This window comes from Eriocheir sinensis, chromosome 46, assembly GCF_024679095.1.
Source record: "Eriocheir sinensis breed Jianghai 21 chromosome 46, ASM2467909v1, whole genome shotgun sequence".
Lineage (NCBI taxonomy): Eukaryota > Metazoa > Arthropoda > Malacostraca > Decapoda > Varunidae > Eriocheir > Eriocheir sinensis.
The window spans coordinates 10,639,211-10,655,249 of NC_066554.1; the positions used below are offsets into that span (position 1 = coordinate 10,639,211).

The 16,039-nt window shown below is 42.0% G+C and overlaps 1 protein-coding gene across 5 annotated transcripts in view; it reads right to left on the bottom strand.

The window, feature by feature from the left end:
* Positions 1 to 16,039, bottom strand: part of LOC126981101 (uncharacterized) — a 52,207-nt gene that overhangs the window by 18,534 nt on the left and 17,634 nt on the right. For 3 of the 5 annotated variants that reach the window (XM_050831797.1, XM_050831801.1, XM_050831798.1), the window contains 5 exons: positions 6,587 to 6,781; positions 6,319 to 6,494; positions 5,659 to 5,806; positions 4,530 to 4,619; positions 1,595 to 1,782 (listed from right to left, as the gene is read on the bottom strand). In XM_050831797.1, coding sequence (XP_050687754.1) covers positions 1,595 to 1,782; positions 4,530 to 4,619; positions 5,659 to 5,806; positions 6,319 to 6,494; positions 6,587 to 6,781 — 797 coding nt within the window. The remainder of the gene's footprint in view (positions 1 to 1,594; positions 1,783 to 4,529; positions 4,620 to 5,658; positions 5,807 to 6,318; positions 6,495 to 6,586; positions 6,782 to 16,039) is intronic. The other 2 variants (XM_050831799.1, XM_050831800.1) reach the window with 2 other exon arrangements.

Sequence of the window (16,039 nt, forward strand, 5' to 3'; positions counted from 1 at the left end):
GGCAAACTTACCTTTATTATTGTTTAAAATCCTTCATAGTCCGTATAGCTGGCCTATAATATGTTACCATAGAATACAGAGCGATCTAATAACTACTATACAAAGACTAAATCGTTGGAAGATCGTCCATGCCTTGCTGTTATCCCGTTTTTCCGTCGGGCACCATTTGAATGATCTTGATCTTGATGTCACAGGTGGCTTAAGATTGTATGACTAAGGAGCAGTACAAGCTACATAAAAAAATCATATTGGAAAAAAATGTCCCTGTGTTCATTATTAATTATTAATATTAGTGAGAATAATGGGGTGAATATGATATCAGAAACTGTACATCATGAGTCTTGTACGAGGAGTTATTTCACGCAATCCCAGCCCGGCCGCCATTTGCATTGTTTACAAACCACACAACCACACCCACACAACAAACAGCTGCATGCCGCGTGTCACCAAAACCGAGATATCCACTCAGGCACTCATTCTCAACCTCTCTCGTGTGAGGAAGAAATGAGGGACACCATGAGGGGCTGGCTAGTATTGGTACCGGTACCGAGCAGTCTGGTACTGGTACCGTACCGTATTGCTGGTACCGTTAGTACCGGTACTAGCGTGGCAGCATAGGTACTGTATTGTTGTTCAAGTGGCACGCGAGACGAACTGAGCTCAGCTGTGTGGCCGTGTGAGTCCAGTTGCGTGAGACATCTGGTGGCCACTCCATAAAATATCGCGTATAAGTGAAAAAAACGCCTAAATTAAACATTTATTTGGATTTTGGACCCCGCGTTATTTAAAAAACGCGTAAACCAAACTCGCGTAAATCGAGAGTTACCTGGACCTCATTGCACTCTTTCAGAACCCTTGGGAATACTTCTTCTGGGCGTTTACGCTTATGTACAAGATTACAAACACTCACATTGACATTGATCCACCTATATACTTACACAACACAAACAGTCAACGTACTCACAACACACAACCAAAAATATTACCATATCACACAAACACTGACGTATACAAGTACTCATACTTTCCATGCACTGCATGTGACTGGAACAGCCTCCCTCAACAGATTTTAGACTGTGGTACAATAGACTCATTCAGAAAACAAATACATGTTCACTTGTCACCACAACACACCAACATTAAAAATTACACTTAATTCACTTCTCTCCCCTGCACACTCGGCTCTCCCTTCCCTCCAACAGCCAACACAAATATGTGTGTTATTCACCTGTACAGGTGCCCTATGCATTATTTATCAAGATCAAGATATGGTTTGGGTGTTACCAGTGTGGGGCATTCATGCAACAGCCTGTTGTAGTGTCTAATAGAACTTAAGGAATACATGAGAGAACGAAAACAGAATCTATTTTGCAAGGAAGGAGTGTATAGACAAAGAAAATAATAGACTTCTGTTATGGTTACCACCACAAGGAACAAAATATCATACTGACAGGCATATAATTTTAGAAGTGTTCATTACCTTTTTTCACATCATCCATTAACATGGCTACGTAAATCATATCGTAAAAAAAATAAGGGTAGCAAACATTAATACCTAAAAATTAAATAAAAATAAATAAAAAATCATGAATACCTGAATAGCTGAAAAAGTTCTAAGCTTCTCCACTTCCATCTCCAGTTCCCGGATGCGTGTTTCATATTGGCACAGCTTCTCTGCTTGCTCCCCACGCAAGTTGAACAGGGATACCTCCTGCCCTTGCTGTACCTTCTCTAGGGACTCTTTGTGTTCTCGTTTTAGTCCCATGACAACCTGCTGGAACTCTGCAATGACAATTGTGTTGCCATCAGCACAAGGTGTGCTTGGTAGGGCACAGCAGCACTATACATCAGTTTTGTCATTTCACATGTGCAGTGCTGGATTCAGAGATGTCCTCATAATTATTTGTTAAATATCATCTAAACAGTCATGTTTTAGCAGAACGTGATATACCATCACAATACAAGTTACGTACAAAAAATGAAAAAGTACACAAAAATCATTCGTGTATTTCAAGGACATACAACAGGGATAAAACGCTTTAGCTAAACGAACACAGTACAGAATAATCACACATGACATGCTGTGTGAGGAATTTTATATGTTATTACCAGCTTACTGAAAAAAAGGCATCAAATGGAAAAAGACAATCACATTTTTGGATTTTGGAAAAGAAAGCAACATATAATGGAAGAGGAATTGGGGAGGTAATGCTGATGTGTTGAAGGCAAAGTTTTTCCTTTTAAATAGTTGTGGTATGCCTGAGAGTAATTGGATGTCTTAGTGATTGACCTCAATTTTAACATGAGCCTTGTAGGGCTGTATATAGCTAAGTATTTGACATCTAAGTGGATTTAACCCGGTAGCAGCGAAGGGCCAAATTTGTGGCTTTACCGTGTGGCAGCGACAGGCCAAATTTGTGCCATGATATTAACCCCCCAAAATAGATGATACATAATCTGATCACAAATGCTTTGATATATATTATGAAATGGTTTCTGTGAGGGGTGATTTTTTCTAATTTTTTTTCGCTTGGAGGGACTATTAAGAAACATTATCCCCGCTGCTACCGGGTTAATGATGTGTGATGTAAGTACAAGAATTATGAAGCAAGTCATTGATGAAAAAAAATATTGAAAGTTAAAATGATAAAGGGGAAAATATTTTTAGGGAAAGCTAGGAAGCATTCAGATTTATTGTTTTACCTTTGTTTTGATAGCTGATGGCAAACTGGACCAAATTCCGAGGTGAGGGACGTGAATCCCTGCTAGTTTTCACTTCTATTTGTGCGAATTAGCAGAAAAATTGTGATAATGAACTATAAAATAAAGCAAAATTGAGGAGTTAACAATTACTTAGAGAAAGCTCACTAATAAAAATAAGGCCCAGACATGCATTTTACGTGACATGGGATTTAAAAGTGGTCTCATGACTCACAGCTGCCATATTGCCAAGTGTGCAGTTATACTGTGAGTTTTAACTTGAGGTTGATCTGTGGTAAAATACAACTATAGCCTATTACTCTGAATACTAGAGGACTAATGCCAGTTTTTTACCTACCAAATGGTGCCCTAAATTATAATTATAGATAACATGTACTATATTTTTTAGTGTAGAAGATGGACCTTTTGAAATCTCAGCCTTCAAGACCATCTCCAGTAGAAAAAAAAAAAAAATAAATAAATAAAATATCACTGTAGTGCCTAGACCTGCCCGATGGGCGAGCCTCCCATAACTCACTCTGTGAGTGGGGTACCTGTTTGGCCAACTGTTTAAGGAGTGGCTTTCCCATCTCGCTGGTTGCAGGTTCGATCCCCTGTGCCGACAAAACCTTTCCTGGTCTGGATTAATTTCTCGTGTGTTTCATTACACGCTGTGGTCATGTGGGAGTATAGAGGAGTGGAAATTCAGGCAATACACCAGTTTATATTCACAGTAGTTGAGAACGATTTATAAACTTAACAGATCCCCACCTTCACCTAAAAGTGCAATATAATAATGTAATATAATGATGGCAAGACAATGACTATGCACTGCATGGTAAATAGCAACTCTGATTTTGATATGAAGACTAAGGCAGCCAAGATTCAAGAAAATGGATGAGATTAAAGTAGGTTTATTCTTAGCACATGATTAACCCCTTCACTCTGGCGATGCTGACGTCGGCGTCCGACAGCGTCACTGTTAGTCCTCTTCTAAACCTCTTAATCCTCTTCTATTTCCCCTTAATCCTCTTCTAAACTTCTTCAGAGGAAATGGAAGATGATTAAGAGAAATTTGGAGGAGGATTGAGAGGTTTAGAAGAGGATTAATCCTCTTCCATTTCCTCTTGACCCTTTCCATACTGTGACGCCGACGTCTGCGTCACGGATGGAAAGGGTTAAGATGGAGCTTCCATTTTGTGTTCAGTGGCAAGCTGACAAGTGACAAGAACTGTGTCACTGTTGTTATGTGTGGTACTTTTTTTGGAGGGCTGCAGGGGGTGAGGCATACAGCATGCATCTTTTATCTCATGTTACAGTCAACTCAAAAAAGGAGGTATTATTATCACATCAGATCACGGATGTAGTTGTAAATTAAGGTTTAAAGAATCACAGAATGCAGATATATTGATCCAAATTGAGCAAAAAAGGGGAAAAATCAGTGTGCTCGAATAATGTAATCAGATATTCTGATTGCAAACTTTTTCTAAGGAACAAAACCTGTTCATAAAGTTGGGATCACCTGAACAATAAATATGATATTTGAAGCAGGCAGAGAAAACACTGGCAAACTGTTGCAAACAACAGACTCAAGATGCTCATACTGCAGGAAGTGTGCAAACAACAGTGCCATTCATCTTGTGGCAAAATAAAAGTATTACAGGCACCCAGAGTGTCACATTTCTTGTGAAAATGATGGTAAATTTCTTATGGAGGATATACACTTTCACATATGTATGAGTGTACATAAATAATTAACAGGGTGCACATCATGCACAGACACAAACAGAACACAGATCATTCGAAGGCAAACATGCATCACACATTACCTTCTCCCTCCCCATTTTCTACTGACTGCCCTTCAGTCAGTCCCTCTACTTCGATACCACCACCAGCATCCTCCTCCCCAGAGGTGGGGTCTGTTTCCAAACCGAGTTAAGAGTTAGTCATGGGTGCTACATTTCTACACAAGTCTGAGAATGTTAGTGGATTTACTATTAGACCATTTGGTCCAATAACTTTTATTTTTTTCATTCTTTACATTTACAAATGAAGGTGAAGTTACATTTATAATACACCATAAATGTATATGAAGCCCATGGACAAAGCACAAAGAACCTTTTCACTAAATGGCAGAGTTCAAGTAAAGTTCTTATATAAATATGACAAATAAGGATTTCCTAAAGATTATAAGTCAGAGTAATTGTAACAAGAATATTTACAGTTTTGAAAAGAAGGAACAATAGATAGATAGATAGATAGACATATGGATAGATAGGACATAGTGAATACATGTAGTGAGTTCATACTTCTCAGATGTACAGTTCTCACAATAAAAATAATTGCGATACTTTCCATCACATACTCAGTAATTCTTCTCATGAAGTAGGGTACAATATTTACAACTACAGTAAGTGTCCAATAATCCAGCATCCAATAGTTCTGAAATTCCAGTAGTCCAGAATTTCCATCTGTGGTTAATTTTTAGCAATTTTGGGGTAACATCAAGGAAAAATAAAAAATACTGCATAGATGAAAGCAGTGCACTGAACTATCCAATTCTGCACCCATGCCAACACTAGTGGGATTCACATTGTGTTTAACCAGCTGGCTGTCCATTTCACTTAGTCTCCCAAATTCGCTTGCTTTTATTTGTATTCTTCCACCAAATAGCTCCTACTACACCACCTTTTGAATGCAGCATTTGATTCTGAAGATAACAGGTTAACATGATCTTTTACCTGAGCCTAAGAGTATATACAAGCCATGCACTATCAATTACATCACAATGTCCCTTAATGTATGAATCACCAATTTGTGAAAATCTGAAACATGTAAACTATGTACAAAAGCACTTTCACCATTAGTACTCAAGGAATTCAGGTTTACTATCCCTCCAACTTATCTTAATAGTCTAAACAAATCTCATTGTAACTGTAAACCTAACTATCCACTCACCTGCTTCTGTGTACTTGGCACCTGGACGCGATGAAGTGAAAAACTCTGCAAAGTTTGGAGGAGGCCAGGCAGAAGGTGATATCTTGCCAGGTGTCAAAATCTGGGCTGGGGAAGCTTCAGTGTGGGCCCAGTAATACATGAGATCAGGCTGTAATGCATGGAATGTATGTTAAGGGCACATTTATCACATTAAATAACAATATACTTGACCCTCAATTTCCAAGATATTGGATTTCCTGGACAAAATCTATGGGCTGGAAATGGTCAGACATATGTCCAGTCAAGTACAGGAATCAAGATAGGAGTCCAGCCCAAAAAGGTTCATGAAATTTGAAAAGGAATGATGGAATTGTTCTTCAGATCTACCAAGAATTCTTACCTTGAACTTAGAATCTATCTACTCTGATGCCTGTTCCTTATTGGAACATCCTGGCAGAAGGCAGACCATAGTAAAAATCTCTATTTGCTCCCATTCATACATATCATCCTTGCATACTCCTACCCTCATCCTTCTATTCCCTCTCATCAAATATTCTACCTCCCTTTCTTCCCAAGTCACAAGGATCACCCTCTTTTACTCACAACATTAATCTTACTCGTATGGAGCTCATACACTGCTTCAACTACTTCACATGTACCCTAAGGTCATGCATTCCTTACCCTGAACAGCAGCTCCATGGGTGCGTTGGTGTCTTCTATCTGCCGTATGACCCCCGCCGCGAGCAGGTGAGTACAGAACTGCGCGGCGAGAATCTTGAGGTCTTGTGAGGCGACCACGTGACGCATGTAGTGGCCCTCGCTGAACGCGCTGACAAACCAGTTGATGAGCATTTGACCTGTGGGAAGTTTGGAAGCCAATTACCTAATGATTACAATAATATTTGACAAGACGAAACTATGTACACCAAGACATGCTTAACACTATTACCTTCAAATTTCTCGTAGATTTTGAAATCTAATTTCTCTGGCACAAACTTCGGCTTGGTGACTCGCTTGTCGATGGTGGCTCGGTCGAGGGTGAGCGATGCCACTTTCCGAAGCACGTTGCTGTCCACTACACTCGTGTCGCCGCTGCTGCCGCTGCGCCGCCCCCGCTGCTGCTGCTGCTCGTTTCCATTTCCTGCTGGGAGTGGGATGCTTACCTAGTGAATGCTTACCTAGTGAAAGTATAAGAGACAAGAGTCTAAAACTAATAAAGGAGAGTCTAAAACTCATATAAGGATGGCCGAGTGAATGTCTGTCTTTGTGTGGGGCTTCAATGAGTGCAGTCACTGCAGTGTTGCTTGCTCGGTTGTCAACAATAATTATTTTCAAGAAAAATCCAGGAAACTCAAAGCTATATCAGTTTCCCCCTATCTCCCAAAATAACGTTGTTTAAGGGTCAGTAAAAGTTAAAAGGAAACTTAGAAGGAATCTTTCCTTTCAAAATTTACCACCACTTCCAAAATCTCTACTATTTATTATACAGCCCCTTATATCTAAGACTGCAAAGCATTTCTCTATTTACCCTATCATACGTTTTCTTTTTATAAAGAAAACCATGCAAGGTATGCACAATTTACCCCGTTCATTCTTTTTTTCCTTTCAGTCAGTTAATTTCCAACAAATGTAGCCTACTGTCCTCTGTGCTCTTCTGTTCAAGCAAGAAGGATTCTACACTGAAAAGTTGACCTATTGTGTTTGTAAGTGCAATATGTATACAATTTTTCAACTCACTTTTACCCTTGCTTCCTCTTTTAAGAAAAAATTACTCCGTGCACGAGCTCGAGTAACTGTTCACCATCGCAATTAACGGGGTTACGTACTTTCCTGATCGCCGGAGGGCCAACAAAACAACACGTGTCGGCGGCGCGGAAGCGAAGGTGGAGATGGCTATACTATTCTGTTTAAAGGTTACTCCGCGTTACTCTACCTATTACTACCGACTACCGGAGGATGCAGCCAGGAGATATGAGGAAAATATATCTGTATTGGAGGGCGGTTTGTTTTGTTGGCCCTCCTGCTACATTTCTGTTAATGTTTTCTCACACACATTTCTCCTCTCTACATTTCGTAGGGCATCCAAGCTGTAGGTGTCGAGGACAACTCAAGTTCAAGCTCGGGCCGAGCTCTGGAGGACCAACAAAACAAACCACTCTTCTTCTTTTGACCTGTTCCGCTTTAATTGTATCGGTCCTCCTCCTTTTGTGGCATGATGGGGTGTGAAAATAAACGGAACGAGTTCCCCGATAAATCATTCTACAGACTATACCAGCTGTGGACGAGAGACAGGGATTGAAAGGAGAGAAAATAACACGAGAACGCTGAGGGCAGTGGCTGGCCAACCTGTCGACAGGTTTCCACCCACTGCCATATCAAAGTTCTCATGTTATTTTCTCTCCTTGCAGTTCCTGCTGTATCTTGCCCACAGCTGGTACACTGTTGAATGATTTATCGGGGAACTTGCCCAGTTTATTTCCACACCCCAGCATGCCACAAAAGGAGAAGGAAGCGATACAAAGCGGAACAGGGCAAAAGAAGAAGAGCGGTTTGTTTTGTTGATCCTCACCAAGGATCCTCCAGAGCCCCGTTGAGATGTGTGAACAGTTACTCTAGTGCACGGCGCCTATGGAATCCTATATGACAGCCTTTTCTTCATAAACACAGGATTTCACGAGGTATAGCCTTTATAACAAAACGAATAAAAATGAGAAAAGTAATAAAAAACAAGCAAAGATAAAACTGTATCAAAGAATATAATCAACTCCAACACTCTTTGTCAAAGCTCTCAACAAAGAATGGTGTTGGAGTTGCTTATTACACTTCTTCAATAGTGACGTGTAACGTGGAAACTAACCATTGTCTTCGACGGTCACAACTTTCATGGTTCTTCATGAAAAACTTGGCGGCATTATGGAGTGCTTCCTGTAATTAATTAATCTTTATTTACCAAATTGTCGGTGGGGAGACTCATATAGTTCATTCGAGCTTCTTGCATTACTACTGTAAACACTACTGTCAGCTATTTTCTTCCATATCGTATTTATAAATATAACTATTGTTAATACTTCAGGGCGAAGAATAATATCCATGGTGTCATAACGCTCGCTACTAAATCATGGAAATTCTCGCAGCGTTTTCTTTAACTCTGCTTTTTCCTTTTTTTTTCTCGCACAATTTCCGCTTCCACAACAATGGCTATTTCCCACTGCGCAAAAGAAAAGAAAAAAAAGAAAAGAAAAAAAAACATATACGTACAGTAATGTGACATCGTATACTGAAGGATTTCTCGACGACAATAATTCTTCCATACTAAAACGAGGAGCCTCTGCCCTATGCAAAGGTTGAACACCATATAGGTTATCATCCCTGCCACAGCACTTTGAATATTATTGACTGGCTCGGAAATAATCGTGTGTGTGTGTGTGTGTGTGTGTGTGACTTTCGCTTCCTTTTGACAGACAACATGATTCACTCCCTCAAGGCCGTCCAGAAGTGGCTTGGTAGTAGATAAGATGTCATGCGTGTTCGTCTCGGATATCTAAAAAATATCATAGCACATAAAATTACGTACCAAGGCCCAGTAGCACGTTATTCATCAGATACTAAACAAATATTACAATAGCCTGACACATCGCAAATATACCGTTCCCAGACACTTTCGGGTTCGGCATGCAATGTTAATCAAAAGTTAATCAAGAGTGTAAGGGGCTGGCAAGTTCATCCAACGAAACAATGGTCACCAAGGACGCTCAGTCACGCTTTAGTCAGTCACAGTCGTCCACAACCACACTCCACGGTTACGTAATTAGCGAATTCATGTTGATACCGAAGGTGGATACGTTAAATCAGAGAGCAAGGAGGCTGACGAGACCATTGGGAGATAAATAATCGGCGGTGGGGACTGCAGGAGATGCACACACCTACGCAGCCTATTGTCCCTTTGTTGGAAGAAAGGGGGCGACAGACTAAGTGAATTAACCACTGTAACCTCTCCAACAGGCCTGAATATACGTAGTCTATCATAACGTATAAAACATTCTGGCGTAAGAGAATGCTTACGCTCAACTGTAGCTTTGTTAGATAATGAAATAAAACACTGCACGAGACTATACTATTTCTCATGTTATAGCTTATTGGGGATGATATTCACCAAGGAAGAATAGGTCCTTGAAAAAATCCCTAGACAGTGAAAATTGTCCGATTATTTCAAGCTCTATATTTACAGCTAAAGCACAGCCATTTCCCGCAACAGTACTTCAGAACTCAACATTCCAATCCCTTGATTCAGGATGTAGGCTGCATTATTCCCTACCACTGAGCTGGCATCGTCCCCCGCCTTCATTATACCACATTTATACAAGAATTTAATGCCTAAGTACCTCACGGAGATGTAGCTTCGTTGCATACGAATACACATTCAAAAAACATAGCACCGTATCATCAATTTTCTATCTGTATCCCAAAATAAATTGCATTGTGCACTGTGCGCATTTATTAGGCTCAAATACACACGCACACACGTACACCACAAATAAATGCTAATTCCTTTTCCGTTTCGACAGTTCCTATGTTTGTCAACTTATGTGCACCAAACTTTTGACTTGTTCTCTGCCGGTACTTTCACACTTCAGACGACACCACCACCACTACAAAGCCACTACCAACGCAACGCTTGCTTCGCCACCTCTAGTCTGCACCACGAGGCTCAGACACTGCTCGAGGGAAGGTGGACAAGGCACTGAGGGCGGTCCCGGCAGGGTGAGGGCGCCAGCTTGTGTGGGGAGGCAGCGTGGGGCGGAAAAGGGCGGTGAGCAATGTGTGTGAATGTGTGTGTTTGTTCATCCATCCACAAGGCCGTTCTAGCCACCAGCGACACACACACACACACACACACACACACACACGATTAATAAGGAACATCATCAGTCATTTTAAATTCAAACGATGACAAATGCCATGAGCAAGGCACACAAGCCACCACCAAGTCGTCCGTCACTGTGGGGTAGCAGGGCCTGGCAAGCTGAATCAGACATAAGCCAGTGAGTAAAACTTAATTAAAGCTGACAGTAAAACTTTCCCCTTGCCAAATTCGGACTAGACTCTGACCACCTGTTGACATACTATATCGTGAAGTACCACAACACACAAATAAAAAAAAAAATATAAAAAAAATATATATAAATTCAAAAAAATAAAATAGCGTTACAAAGGAATACAGAGTGAAGTGGATAGCAGGATATGGATAAGAAAAGTAAATTACCAATATTTTCTTATAAATGTTTTAACTTGTATCTTCTTCATTCGATCTTTTTTTTTTTTTTACTCTTCCCCTCTCCTTTCATCCAGGCATCATATATTTTCATAGGACATAATTCATTTCCATTAAAAGTTAACTACAACTCTCTCTCTCTCTCTCTCTCTCTCTCTCTCTCTCTCTCTCTCTCTCTGAAAGCAATAAATCATGGCTTGGCAGTATTTTATATTATAGTTACGGGAGCGACACTTCCGGCTCGGTGGATGGATGGATGGATGGATGCAGTGGGGGAAAAGGGGAAGAGAGGGCGAGGGAGAACATTCATTAGGACTGGAGAGAGAGAGAGAGAGAGAGAGAGAGAGAGAGAGAGAGAGAGAGAGAGAGAGAGAGAGAGAGAGAGAGAGAATATACATAACAAATATCGGTACAATTTTCGTTTTCATTTTGAAAGCTTTTGACAGTCTGGAAATCTTTGTTTTCTAATATACGGATTATATCTCTACTTAATTATATCTCCAGTTTCCTTTCTGGCCGATCTATCTCTGCTGTGGTAGACGGCCACTGTTCTTCTCCTAAACCTATCAACAGTCGTGTTTCTCAGTCTCTTTCTGCCATTCATTTAAGATGGAGTGCCTCAAGGGTCAGTGCTGGGACCCATTCTCTTCATCTTATATATCATCTTATATATCGAATCAGGACTGAAATCCACAATATCGAAATTTGCTGATGACACCAAGGTGGGTGGAAAGGCCCTCACAAAGACCGACTGCGAAATCATTCAGAAAGACCTCAATCACATTATAGAATGGTCGGAAAAATGGCAAATGTCCTTTAATGTTGACAAATGCAAAGTCATACACATTGGGTCCAGAAATAGTAACCACACATACATCATGAATGGGAAACCTCTGCAAGCGATGCAGGAGGAAAATGATCTTGGAGTCACTATCAGCAGTGACCTGAAACACGCGAATCACTGTAAAAAAGCACACAACAAAGCCAACACTATGCTCGGGTTCATAGCGAGGAACTTCGAGTGTAAAACGCCAGACGTGATGCTATCCTTGTATAATTCCATGGTAAGACCGCACCTCGATTATGCAGTACAGGTCTGGTCTCCTAATTACAGAAAGGACATTGCTTTACTGGAAAGGATTCAACGATGCGCCACGAAAATGACACCAACCTTAAGGGCTTAACCGTACGAGGAACGACTCAAGCGACTCAATCTCTTTACATTGGAGAAAAGACGCCTGCGAGGGGATATGATTCAAGTCTTCAAGTATCTGAAAAAAATCAATAACGTCGATTACTTCAAATTCTTTGAACTGTAAACCAACCTAAGAACTAGAAATAACGGTTTACCCATTCAGTCTACTCGATGTAACACAGACATCGGAAGGAGTTTCTTTTCAATTCGAGTCATCCGTCACTGGAACAATCTGCCTTCAGAAGTAGTAAATGCGAATACCATCAGCTCCTTCAAATATAGAATCGACCGTCACTTCGCTGCGCCGGGAGGATGCTTTCATCTCCTCCTCAATATCGAGGTGCTTTCATCTGCTCCTCAATACCGAGGTGCTTTCATCTGCTCCCCAGGCCCCAAGTGGCTGTCGAGCAGATTAAATCACCAAAGCGGGCAACCTCGTAATGAGTCAATAGGCTTTCTGTTGCCTACATTTCCATGTTTCCATGTTTCTGTGAGGAGGGTAGGCTAGAGGGTAGGAGAGAGGGAGGAGGAGGATATGTGTGTGGAAATGGGATACATTGAAAGAGTCAAGATGGAAATGACCTATGAGAAAAGATGAAGATTTTTATTTTTTTACGTTGTGGCCTATTGCGCCGGTAGGCATCTTCCCGGTGGATCCTAATGGTCGGTCCAAGGCTTCTTCCCGGTTGGTCCTGATGGTCGGCCCAGCCCGTTCTGGAGGCAGGCGAGTGTTTATAGTGGCGCCATCTTGCATTGGCTCATGCTGCCCTCCCGGAGCTCATCTTTAATCCTAGAATCTAGAGTCTGGGTTGAAAGATGGTCTTCTGGACAGCATGTGGGTAGTTTTAAGCCACTCGGCGGCAGCTGAAAAATCCCAGCTTGGTGGCACCGGTCGGGAATTGAACTCGCGTCGTCCCGAACGCGGGGCCGTCAGGCTATCCATTCAGCCACCGCCTAGTAGTAGTAGAAGTAGTAGTAGTTACATTATGAGAATAATTACAATATTTATATGACTATAACAGCAAAACAGCGATGCGTACGTAAATAGTCTGATAACGGACAGGCAAGTTCTAATTCTGCCGTCTTCCACAAATCACTCGTGTGAAGAGAGAGAGAGAGAGAGAGAGAGAGAAACACACACACACACACACACACACATACAAACACACACGGTAGCATGCTCGGCGCAGCAGCAGATGACCTTGCCGTCCCATCCTCCCCCATTACTGCAGTCAGATCCATTCATCAACATTCCTTTCGTAAACAGGGCTGGGCAAGGCAGCCTGGCTGTTCATTGAGCGAACTGCTGTTTGCAAGAGATGAAGATGACGAACGGATGAGAGCAAGGAATGGCAATGATGAGGGAGTACTGCAGTGGTCGCTGAGGGAAAATGTGGAAGAATTTTTAGTTTAGTATGAGAAGATGTGCTCAAAGGGTCATCAAGTTGGTGAATTGAATGAAATTATAATATAACACTAGGCAGCAAAAGCCTTATAGCTTGTAGTGTAATATCATTTAAAATGTAATGAGTTATTTTAAAAGCAACGGGATCTCTCTCTCTCTCTCTCTCTCTCTCTCTACATCATTCTCCTGTCGTACGCTTCCTAAACTGAACTCCGTGAACTCTACGTACGAAAATGCAAGGTCACGAACAAGCTCAACATGCTATCATTTTCCTCTTTGGCACCTCCACCTCTTCCTTCCTTCCTCTCTATCCTCTGTTTTGTCCTCTGAACCAGTACATCATTTTTAACTAATCCCTGACCATCTTTCATCTTCATACGCCTTCAAAGTAACGCTTATTACATCTGACGAATCTTCTATTCATAAAATTGTTAGCGAGGGTAGGGGAGGACTGACTGAATGGAGGGGAGACGGACGGAGATAGAAGAGAAAAAGGAAAGTTGGAAAGTTTCGTTTAGTCGGCGCAACATCTGTGGTCATATGCCGGAGAGAGACAGAAGGGGAAGGAATTATAGGAGAAGGTAACAGATCCCAGGAGACGGGACACAACCCCCGATTAATACCTGGTACCCATTCACTGCAGAGAAAGAGGAAATGAAGGCTCTGAAGGGACGAGAGGAAGGATGACAAAAGGCGGGAAAGTAAGAGGGAGAAACGTGTGCCGTAAGAAGTGCTAAGAGTTTAGACAATTATTTAAGCAAGGCAAGAGTACGCCGGTGGGGTGGTGGAATGCAGCGTTGTCAGATTATCGTACTCACCACATTGTATTTGTCATTTTTAAGCCCTAAACTCTCGAACCTTACCAAATAATGATAGAAAATTAAAGTTAGCGTTAAAACTGTTACTTAATCTTTTTTTTTTATTTGCTATAGTTATCGGTCAGAAACTACGAAAATGCAATGCGATGAGTACGATAATTTGGCAAGGCTGGTGGAGAGAGAGAGGGTGGGTGGGTGGAGGTGTTGGAGAACCGGATAGAGGAGGAGACTTGCAATACATATGTACCTATAAAAGGAAAAAAGGAGAACGAGTATCATCAAGGGAGTAGACAGGATATAAAAAGTGAAGAATAAAGGGAGTGATGTAGAAGGGAGGCTACCTGGAGGAAGGAAGGGAAATGGGTGGAGGCATGCTGGCAGGAAGTCATGTCACCTGTCTCACTCCGCACCTGCCTTGGCTTCCACTCCCCGCCGGTCCCTTCATCCTAGTCCCTTCCTCCTTCCCTCATTCTCACATGCCCCTACGTGCTATTCACTTTCCCGCATCCTTCTGCAAGTCTCTTCGCTCCCTTGGAGAAACGATCATTTTCATTAATCATTGAACAGCTTCACGAAGGGGCCAAGTTTCGCTTCATCTTTTGATATTCAACAAAAAGAGATCTATCAGAAACGTTAATAAGGGAAAGTTTTACTATTTCTGTTACAGTGAAATATTTAAGACTTGATAAATGAGGAGCCTATAGTTTTGTCTACAGGCTTGGGGATGCACTAAAGCGTGGCTAGGAGGCACGATCTATAGACTTCAGAGGATTCCGGTTTAGGGTGATCGTATTCAGACACCTAAACACCAACTCCTCTGTGTTCGCTAAATCCACCTCCTCCCACGTTTTATGCTTGCCCCCACCACCCACTCCTACTCCATTACACACACGTTTCTTTTCCTGGTCCAGCCAAAATCATACAACTCATCCCGGTTCCTTTGTCCGCGGCAATGAACCCCACCACGTCCTCCCCACCCTTCTGAGCAACAATTATACGTTCCCACTTTTCCTCCCATTCACAGCCTCTTTGACATTTCCTTATCTACTAATCTTCAGACCCTGACAACCTTCTCCAGATCATTTCCTGTTGCATGCAGTATTAACACATTTTCTCTCCTTCCTCTCATCCGTTCTACCTCTCTCATTTCTCACGCTTCGCGATTATACACACCTTCGTCCCTCCACTATTTTTTTTCTCCACTTCTCTACTATTGCTCCACGTATCACAGTCTCAAATCATGACGACTGATTCACTTTTCTCTCTCCCTCAGCCGCATAACCTCTCCCCTCTCCTCGTTACTTCCATCCCAAGCGTGAAAATAACCCCTTCCTCTCCTCCCTGCGTGCAATGACCCCCCGTTCCTCTCTCTACCCCCTTCGGCCGTCCTCCACCTTCCACCCTCCCCCAAGCGAGGCCCGCTGGAGTTCAGCAGGCCAGTTTACCTCCACCTGACTGGCTCAAGGAGTTTCCCTGCCACCCATGCTCCTCCTCGGCTCCTCCACCTACCTTCCCTCCCTTGCTGAAAGCCCGTGACGACAACTTTCCACTATCTACTTACACCTTCACTTAGCGATTGAGGAATATAATTATGTAACCCCGAGGAAAGGTGTGTCTATGTAAACAGTAAACCCCTAAAATCGAACCAAACCCAAACTTGACCTTAAAGAGAAATCATTCCCACTTCCTCCCTTCCCTCCTTTCCCAGCTAC